The 10018-nt window shown below is 31.2% G+C and overlaps 2 protein-coding genes across 5 annotated transcripts; one reads left to right on the top strand and one right to left on the bottom strand.

The window, feature by feature from the left end:
* The first annotated feature begins 2079 nt into the window (after positions 1-2079).
* On the top strand, positions 2080-5281 carry LOC126776262 (pseudouridine-5'-phosphatase-like). Of its 4 annotated transcripts, none has more exons than XM_050498589.1 (4): positions 2080-2165; positions 2790-3008; positions 3083-3315; positions 3383-5281. In XM_050498589.1, exons 2-4 carry the CDS (start codon positions 2807-2809, stop codon positions 3560-3562), a joined length of 615 nt encoding a protein of 204 aa, XP_050354546.1. In that variant the 5' UTR covers positions 2080-2165; positions 2790-2806; the 3' UTR covers positions 3563-5281. The 4 variants fall into 4 exon arrangements, with proteins under 4 accessions (XP_050354546.1, XP_050354542.1, XP_050354545.1 ...); XM_050498585.1 differs by lacking the exon at positions 2080-2165 and adding an exon at positions 2213-2366; XM_050498588.1 differs by lacking the exon at positions 2080-2165 and adding an exon at positions 2313-2408.
* A 41-nt stretch (positions 5282-5322) lies between these two features.
* Positions 5323-7237, bottom strand: LOC126776263 (pseudouridine-5'-phosphatase-like). Its single transcript, XM_050498590.1, has 4 exons — positions 7029-7237; positions 6736-6954; positions 6225-6457; positions 5323-6154 (listed from the first exon to the last, which is right to left on the bottom strand). The coding sequence occupies exons 1-4, from the start codon at positions 7081-7083 to the stop codon at positions 5978-5980; spliced, it is 684 nt and encodes a 227-aa protein (XP_050354547.1). The 5' UTR covers positions 7084-7237; the 3' UTR covers positions 5323-5977.
* Positions 7238-10018: the final 2781 nt, after the last annotated feature.

Raw genomic sequence — 10018 nt, 5'->3', positions numbered from 1 at the left:
AGAAAAAGCATGAAAGAAAAAAAGAAAATCTCAATGTTAGAAACCAGTTGAACAGTTAATAGAAAACGAAATAGGTTATGATAATAATTTAGGGAAGACATGCGAAGAAGAAAAAAATAAAATAGATTTTAGAAACTTATTTAAAAAAATACATTTTAAGAAAATTTTGCAGAAGATTAAAAATGTTGTATTAAACTCTAACCAAAAATGGGGAGAAAAGGCTTTTGTTTGTATAAAGATTTTATTTATATAATTAAAAAAGTAATAGTTAGTTTATTTAAAAGAGCAGAGATATTTGGAGGATTATTAGACCTTGTTGATGGATAGTGGTGAAAAAGAAATTTAAAATAAATTTTATACAATAAAATGCACAGAGTCTATGCCCTAAATTGGATAGTTTTGATGCTTTATTAATTCAGAACAAAATTCACATAGCTATAATTAGTGAAACGTGGCTTCGTGAATCCACAATAATATCTATTAAAGGCTACAATATTTTTAGGAATGACAGACTAGACTCATACGGTGGAGTAGCAATTGTTCTACATAAATCTATTCGCGTTGCACCAGAACAACTAAAGGTTAATAATGTAGGTATAGAAGTTATTAATATTAGGATTATAAACTGTAAATTTTTACGAAATGTAGTTTCTGTCTATTGTCCATCGAGTGTTCGAACTTCACAAAGTGACTGGGATAGTATTTTTTCCAAATTTAATAATAGAACAATTATAGGCGGAGATTTTAATGGTCATCATTCCAACTGGTCTAATAGGGGGGATGTCTAATAGAGGAACACAACTTTTTGATGCTTCATTAGATAACAGCTTCATAGCATTTAATAATGGACAACCAACCCGGCTAAAATTAGTTAATGGGATTCTTCAACAATGATCACCTGAAATTACCTTTGTGTCAACTGATATAGCAGTGAATTGTAATTGGCACGTAAGCATTGAAAGTCTAGGCAGCAACCATTTAATTATTAGTTATTATTTTAACTATACGGATACTTTGCACTTAATACAAAAAAGAAAATATAAGTTAGCTGTTTGGAAATCTTATAGTTTGACCCTAAAAGAAACATTTGTCAGTTATTGGGATAAACTTTTAGATAACAATGTACAAATTGTGTACTGTATGTTGTACGAAATTCTTAAAGCTGAAATAAACAAGGCCGCTGACATGTACATACCCAACGCAAAGATTTGTACAGACCCCACGAGAAATTTCATGCCTAGACAATATTGGAATGCAGCTTTATCTAAAGTAGTTGCGGAACGTAGATCAGCTCTAAGTCAATTTAGAAAGAATCCTATCCCAAGCAATCTTAATTTAATCGAAAACAAAGTAATAGAGAGCCAAATCATGATAAAAAAGACAAAAGTCGTAATTGGCAAAAATTCTGTAGTAACATAGATGAAACAGTAACTCTAACAAATATGTGCCAACGTATATGTTGGGTTAAAGGACTTAAATACAAAAAAAGTTTTCATTCACCTGACAAAAAAGGAGGAGTTATTATTTTCCCTTGCTCCTAACTCAGTATTGCAATTATCGCCCCAATTTAATTCGTCCAATTATTGCCTAGAATCTGATTTTACAATACACGATAACTCTTGTATTGTAAAATTGCCTCAAGAAAAAAGACACCGCCCCTGATGTCGAAAATATTTCATTTTCTATGCTTTATAATCATGCTACTTGAGTAGCGAAACAAACACTAAAATTGGTTACGCGGTAAGGGACAAAAGATTTGATAATTCTATCTCTGTCTAAGCCATTTGCAATGTAATTTTCGTACTCTTTCTTTTGTAAGTGAGAAGGAAATCGTCATTGCGTCTATTAGTTTCTCTGCCTACGTTCAAATTACGTCAAACTAGTATGACCACAGAGTATAATAACATTCACCAAATATTTTTTCTAAATATATATATTTTTTATTTTATATATACTAAGGTTTTACGCAAATATTTAAAAAAAAATACTATCTATAATAATAGGCATAATTTAGTCAGCACGGTTACGCTCGAATTAGCATTCAATATCATCAAATGATACCAAATAAATATAATATCTACATTAGATTTCAAAAAGTAGAGAAATATTTTATTAATTACAAAAATCTTCTGCTGTTACCAAAAGATTAGTTTATCCTATTTTATGTAAGTTTGTTTTGTGTACGGCTTGTAGATAAGATAACAGACTGAAACAAGATGACTAAAGTTGACCTCATTTAACTAATATATAATAAACTACTAAGTCTTAATAACGTAAAGTCGTTACGTGAGCGAGTGTTTTTTTTTCGAAAATGATTTGCAAGCCGGTTACCCACGTTTTATTTGACATGGATGGATTATTATTGAGTCAGTATAAGTTCTCTAGCTTGCAAGAAACGGATTTGTAATGTATTTTGAATAAATTATACCTCTTTTCTTTAAATTTATTCATAATTTCTTCCTGATGAATAATAATCTTAGGTCTGAGGTTTTAACTCATGTATTATGAGAGTGTAGGATACTTTGGTTATAAATTGCATGTAATTTATGTATGTTTGTAATTTGATAATGTCTTGTTTTGTGTTGAAATTCAGCTATCATGCATACTACGCTTTAATTATAGTTTATGTATAAATTAATTAAATTATATAACAGTATTTGAAGGTCTATAACATTTTAAAGTCAATTTGTAAATTATGTAGCGTTTGTACTCGGTAGGTATTTATATATTCAATATAAATTAAAGATAAAAATCATATTCAAGTGTTTGATTTTCATAATGCGTTTTAGATACGGAGGAATTTTATATGATCGTATTCCAACAAGTTGCTTCTAGATATGGCAAAGAATTTACATTTGAGTTAAAAAGTAAAATAATGGGTAAACAGAGCCAGGAACTAGCGAGTTCTATTATTAATGAGCTCAACTTGCCATTATCCGTAGATGAGTTTCTTTTAGAAACAAGAAAGATTTTCGATAAACTAGTTTTACAATCAAAAGTAATGCCAGGTAATGTATGATTACTTTTCTTATGATGATTAAGTTCTTTATATGTGACCAGTCATAACAGTTATTTATTACAGGCGTTGAGAAACTTCTGCGCCATTTACATAAACACAAGGTTCCAATGGGTCTTGCAACTAGTAGTAGTAAGGAAACATATGACTTGAAAGTTACTCATCATCATGAGCTTTTTCAATTGTTCCCCAATAAAACTTGGGGATCATCAGATCCTAATGTGAAAAAAGGAAAACCTTATCCTGATATATTTCTAATAGCTGCCGCCAAGTTTCCGGATGCACCAAGCCCAGATAAGGTCATTATTTTTATTCATGTGTCATATTAATTATTGTCTTATTAACTATTTCAATGTTTCTTTTTAGTGCTTAGTATTCGAAGATTCCTTAAACGGTGTGAAAGCAGCAGTTGCGGCTGGTATGCAAGTGGTGATGATTCCAGATCCGCGTTTCGATCGTAATCAAGCGCCCGAGGCAACACTTATACTAAACTCAATGGAAGACTTCCGGCCGGAAGTGTTTGGTTTGCCGCCATTTGATGATTAGAATATTATATATAATGTTCCTTAACAGTCCACACAATAGCTATACAATAATTATCAATAACAGTGCATCGCATTTCAGCTACAACTGCATCTTCCAATCACAACTAAATAAGTATAACGATATAGTATTCTAAGATTTCATTGATATGAAATACTCAGTTTATTGGAGTCAGCGAAGCTGCGATAAAAAAATCATCATTTGCCAATCGTGGTCCATTGCTGGACGTAGATCTCTCCTATGTTGCGCTAACAGTCTCGTTTCCCCACCATCGGCATCGGCAGTGGGAGCCCCACAACCTTCTTCAGGCAATCGTTTCACCTGCCTGGAGTTCACTTCAGTCTCCTAAATTAGCAGACTGAAGTGACATCAGTAACTCCGGTCCTTCTATGGATTATCTCATTGTCTCATCTACTCAAGGGTATTGAGACCTGTGGTTCTGCAGCCCAAGCTATAAGGTCCGACTGTCGATTCGCCGCTTACTTTTACTTTCATTTTGGAAGTCTCCCATAACAATTCTGTAGATGGGTCTTTCGATGTCTTTGTACATGGTTTTGCCACATTATTAGAGTATGCTGAAGTCAGCGAGGTGATAGACAAGCCCCATTGAACGTACATTATACTTTGCTAAATTTTCTTCCATCATGTGTGGTAGCCTACCGTAGCCCGGTTCTTTTCTCCCCTGGGGTTGGGACTAGCATGCCCGGCGGGAGAAGGTGGCCTCTTTAGGCACGCGTTGCCATGCTTGTCACGCTAGATAGCAGTGGATGATGAGGTATGTCTCCATACTAAGTACTATTTTCAACCGCTATTCCACGGATATTGACGTGAATCAAATTTATAATAATTTTTTTTTAACATTACATTTAAATTAATGACAATATTTTTATGTGTTGCTTCGTTTTAAAATTGTATAAATAAACATTTTTAGTAACCAACTTTTTTTGTGATTAAGTATACTTTACCATCATATCTTCCATTATTTATTCATTTCTATGCTAATTATTACTTAAAGTTTAATTAAATATTTAAAGTTTACTTTAAATATTTAAAAATTAGAGTTATAATATAGACATAAGTAGGTTTTGTTTGTTATTTTGGAATTGAAGCAAACATTCCTAATCAAATGGGTATTAAGCCTTATATATAGTTTTTTTTCTTAGAACATATAATTTTTGACTTACCTAAGTATATCATATGTTATTAAGTAAAGGTGAAAAAGCTGGAGGTGATCAACAGCTCACAATTACATGACAATTACGGTATGAAATTTTACTAGTTAAAATTCGTAACTGATTCAGAACTATGAATCTATGTATATCGCGGGTTAGAAATCATTCATCATCAATCATTTTTAGTTCGTTAAAACGTGATTTTTTTTAATAATTGTTTTTCACTTTTAATGTAGTGAATGTCATTTTTCAATTGATTTTAAATTCAGTTTTAGGTCCTGGTTAGTTAATTTCAAATCGAGTGCAAATTTTGTAGCAAATAGACAAAATATCTGGCTATCCATATAGCCAAGAAAACGAATTAATGTTGAGAGTACCTATGTTCAATGTTGCAAGCCTATAGCTAAATGGCAGTTTAATACGTCATACCTAAAAAACGTAATGTTTTTATAAATATACAATTTCATGTACTTTTAAGTAATAGCTATTTTAAGTAATAGTATTGTTTATATAATGAAGGTTTTGTGTAAGAGAAATAAACGATGCATTATGCTTAAATTAACATTTTATTTATTATCGATACTAATAGTATAGTTTTCAATGACTAGACATATTTTGAGGTTATACAAGAAATAATATTAAACATTATTAGATTTTCAATATAACGAAACATATTTCATAAAACATTATGAACATATAAAATGTTTCAACAAACTACTATTTAAAATTTTATAAACATGTTATGCATTCATCATTATTTTAACAATGCTATAAAAGAAAATTAATACCTTACAAATTAACAACAACTAGAAATGATGTACTTTTTATAAAAAACCAACTTTTAATAACACTAAAATTAAACTAATTTATCTGCATAACAGGGTAGTGTCTAAGAAGCAAAACACTCTAAGGAGATGCCATTCGACATCATCAGAAGAAGGCTATATTTCAATATATAGTACCATCTTTATATATATTTCAATTTATAGTAAAAATGAAAGATAATATACAATTACAAACATTTTTTTTATAGAATAGGTAGGCGGATGATCAAGTGGGCCACCTGATGGTAAGTGGTCACCACTGTCCAAAACATTGGCATTGAAAAAATGTTAACCATAGCTTACATTGCCAATGCGAATGCAAATTATTTTCAAAAATTAAAATTTTCATGGTGTTCAGTAATAAAATCATATAGAGATTATATATCTAAATGATACTTACAGAAAATTAGCATTTGATTATTTTAATCATAGCTTGGGAGACCAAAAAGTTCTGGTTGAAATTCTTCTAAAGAGTTGAGGACTAACGTAGCATCTTTTAACTGCTCTCTATCAATTCGTGGGTCTGGCACAGCAACAACTTGCATGTTAGCTGCGCATGCTGCTTTTACACCATTTACAGCATCTTCAAATACTAAGCACTAAAAAATTAATTTTTTTAAATATATTTTTTTCATCTTTTACTCCTTTACTTAATTATATTAAACTCACATTCTCAGGTTTTGGCTTGTCAGGAAATCGAGAGGCACAGACCAAAAATATTATTGGGTCAGGTTTGCCTTTAGTTACTTCAGGATCTGAGGAACCCATGGTAAGATGATGGAAATACTTAAGAAATGATTGGTGATTTTGCATCTTCATATCCATACTGTCTGCACTTGAACTTGTAGCCAATGCGATTGGGACTCCTTTAGTGTACAAGTGTTCAACTAACTTCTGTGCCCCTTCAAATAATAAAAGACAACAAATATCTAGAATATTACATACATTTATCTAAAACTATTTAATACATTTAATAATGTAGTTTTTCTGATTTTAAAGCATTAATATACTATTTTTAGGTAGGAGGTCCTTATGAAAAATCTAATAAGCTCTAAAAATTTATATATTATATATAAAAAAGCAATAGATTTTTTTTATAGTTCATGACATTTTCATTCAATATAATAAGTCTGTACTTATTTGTTTTTAAAGATATTAATAGTTTAGTTTTAAAGAATACCTGGCATTAATTGTACATTGACAAATATTTTTTCATACACTTCTTGGCATTCGTCCATAAACTCATCACTCGTCAGTGGCAGGTTTAATGTTTCAATGATTTTATCAGCACATTCGTAACCTTGAAAACCCAATAAACTGGATTTAATTTCCCACGTAAAGGTTTTTCCATATTTAGCACATACCATTTCAAAAGCCTCTGAATAAAGTTTTTCTGAATCTGTAAAGTAAATGAAAATAGTACACAAATCGCAAAGATAATACCGGTATATACAACATTTTATACTAATATACCAATGAGTAGGCCATCTAAATCGAAAAGAACGTGGGTAACTTTTTTATACTGCATTATAAATGAATTTTATACAAGTCATTGATACGTGAAACTAAATGTAAAATATCTCCCTTGATTTCTATTTGAAACTATATATACAATGCAATATAATGAGCTGTCGCCTGGCCTGTTAGCACAGAACACTTTTGACTTTTATTCAGACTTTTGTCTGTCAGTGTCAGCCTGTATCTAGCCATCTGTCAATAAAGCAATAAACACCGTAGATCACAGAACAATACTACTTCAAGGAAGAGTGGCGTAGATTAAATTTAAAAATGTTAAAATATTCGTTGTTCACTTGCAGATTATATAAAATAGTGAAATAAATAGAATCTACAAGTCCAAGCTTTCGAATGACGGCGAACTTGTTAGAAGAAATAAAATTAAAGTCGATATAACTGTTTAAGTACCTATCAATTTCGGATCATCCATCGCAATTAATGGCTAAGGTTGCCGCCTAAAATTTTTGAATCAGATTTTCGAATATAACAAGGTATTTTTCGTAAAATTTTGAATATTAATGTTTAAGATGTCTCTTAAAAATTATAAGTATTTGTAACTCTTATTATATCATGTATTTTTTTTAGTATGGGATGTGTCCCTTTGAACGAAATCTAAATGTTCATGCATACTAACAAAAACTTAACTAACAATAAAACCATCCTAATTTATTTTATATATATTTAATGGAATATTTATTTTATTCTAAATTGGTTGCGTCCTGAGAACCAGCCCATTAAAGATTCGCCCAAACAATTGTTTAGTTCCTAGAAGGGCTGGAATATTTATTAACTTTTTCACATCCTGCCTAACTAACGTGTTCAGTAGGACAGCTTTAAACAAACATGTCACCAATAACGAAAATATTGCTATTCATTCAACATGTCGTTGTCCTGAGAATCAGCCTACAAACGATTCCCCTTAATACGCCGTACATCATTCACATAAATATACTACATTCAAATTATTTCTGCATCATCACTTTTTTAGATTTTATGATATTTCAATTGAGTTCATGCAAAGCTTTTAGTAAATCTAAATGTATTCTTCCTTTTTATATTTTTTTAAGCTTAGGCTTAATATTTTAAAATTGAAATATATGCTTACTTAAGTTAAGACATATTTTGTTATATGATATTATGATGAAGATATGTTACATTTTGATAACTTTTAATATCCTCCGACGACATATAACTTGGATTAACATATATCTTCGAAGTTTGTATGATTCAAATGTAAACTATATTTCAATTCCTTTATTTCATTCACTTCAAATTTAATGAGCTGATTTGCGTTGCAACTGTCTGGTACTTGTAAATATATGAGTTGGTCAGGCATTATGAGAAAACGTCACGTTAGCATGCGAAAGCGATCCCGTAGGATTTGTAATTTTTATTAGTGACCTACGCTGTTTTTTTTTAAAGAGAGATCAAGAAAGAGAGAGAAAAATGCATACTGCAATAAGAGTTATAGGTACTCTTAACCTATCGTATTCAACATTGCTTTGAAAAATGACCATATAAGACACTTACTGCAAAAACCATGTAGGAACCTTCTTGGAATAGTTCTGTGAGGTCATTAATATACCCATTTTTAAATAAGTACATCATTTTCTTCGCGCTCGAATAGGAAATAGGAAAAGACAGAACAGTTCAGAACCGTATTCTCCTGTGGGTATTTGTCAACTGGTTTTCGTTTATTAGCTATGATTATTAGCTATGACGAGCTTCGTTATTAATAAAAAAAATACATATCGGAACGGATAAAACATGCTCGAAACATGCAAATTCACATTATATATTTCCTAATTTCTTCTCAATTCTTATTCTTCTTAATTATCGAATAAAAATAGATCGATAGAACTTATTTATAATAAATGGGTATATTAATGAACTCAAGTACATCATTTTCTTCGCGCTCGTGATTTTATGACACGAAATTAATTTGCATTTTCACAAAATCTGCGGACACTGGAAAGCCAACGATTTTCTGCATACTGCAGCTTTTCGTATTATGTCCAAATTTGGTTCAAATTTTAGTAGTATTTGTAGTTTCTTAATAAATGTCTTACAAAGTAGCAAATATAGCATTTCCGATACTTGTATGACTTAAAACAACCGCGATTTAAGGAAAGATCATTGATATACCGAACTATTCACGTATTTATGGCCTTTACTTGTCTCCAGAAATAAATTGACTCAGTTTAGCACTTTGTGTTATCCCGTCTGGGTGGGAACCACTCTTTAATATAAATAACAAATTCTACTAATGTTCTGGTTTGAAGAGTGAGTTTGCCAGTGTAACTACAGGTACAAGGAATATAACATATTAGTTCCCAAGGTGCGTTGGCAACGTAAGGAATGGTTAACATTTAATACAGCGTCAATGTCTGTGGCGATGGTGACCACTTACCATCAGATAGCCTACAAGCCCGTATGCGCAATTAAAAAAAAATAATGATGTGCCTAGACGTCAAAACAAACTATATGTTTAGTTTGTAAAATATAAATTAATTTTTTACCCGATAAATAACAAGGCATCGTATTCAACGGCATTTAGGTCATTAATTTATACCTGCGAGTTAATTGATGCGGGTGTCCTCATTCTTTGTCGGTAGTTTCTAATGTTTAAATGTCATACCTATAATACTGCATTTACACATACGCGAAACGTGTGGCGAGACGAATAACGAGCATGCATCTATAAATGGGCGTTAGTCATTCGGGAACGATTACAATATCCATTTGATATTCCATAATCCAATGGGATTACGGAATAGGCCGAAAAATATACGACAAGTAGCGGTTCTAAGAAAAAAAAAAATGTAACCTAGGGTACTCTTTAAACTCCGTCCAGAAGTTTAGGGGGTGTTCCCCTATCTCCTCGGTACTACTCTCGTTACTAGACCCTGTTCCTAAGATATTTCATTAAATACATCTCGCAATTCTGT

The sequence above is a fragment of the Nymphalis io genome, chromosome 20, assembly GCF_905147045.1.
Source record: "Nymphalis io chromosome 20, ilAglIoxx1.1, whole genome shotgun sequence".
Taxonomy (NCBI): domain Eukaryota; kingdom Metazoa; phylum Arthropoda; class Insecta; order Lepidoptera; family Nymphalidae; genus Nymphalis; species Nymphalis io.
The sequence above is the reverse complement of the archived record's forward strand: the minus strand, read 5'-3'. Positions and strand labels throughout refer to the sequence as shown.

What these genes read in the sequence shown, in the direction of transcription:
- LOC126776263 (XM_050498590.1), bottom strand. Translation starts at nt 7,083, where the DNA reads ATGCAGTATAAAAAAGTTACCCACGTTCTTTTCGATTTAGATGGCCTA. An exon ending in TTTAGATGGCCTACTCATTG is followed by an intron (nt 6,955 to 7,028) that starts GTATATTAGTAT and finishes TTTACTTTACAG; the next exon opens with ATTCAGAAAAACTTTATTCA. An exon ending in ACAAGCCAAAACCTGAGAAT is followed by an intron (nt 6,155 to 6,224) that starts GTGAGTTTAATA and finishes TTAATTTTTTAG; the next exon opens with TGCTTAGTATTTGAAGATGC.
- LOC126776262 (XM_050498585.1), top strand. Translation starts at nt 2,312, where the DNA reads ATGATTTGCAAGCCGGTTACCCACGTTTTATTTGACATGGATGGATTA. An exon ending in CATGGATGGATTATTATTGA is followed by an intron (nt 2,367 to 2,789) that starts GTCAGTATAAGT and finishes AATGCGTTTTAG; the next exon opens with ATACGGAGGAATTTTATATG. An exon ending in ACAATCAAAAGTAATGCCAG is followed by an intron (nt 3,009 to 3,082) that starts GTAATGTATGAT and finishes TATTTATTACAG; the next exon opens with GCGTTGAGAAACTTCTGCGC.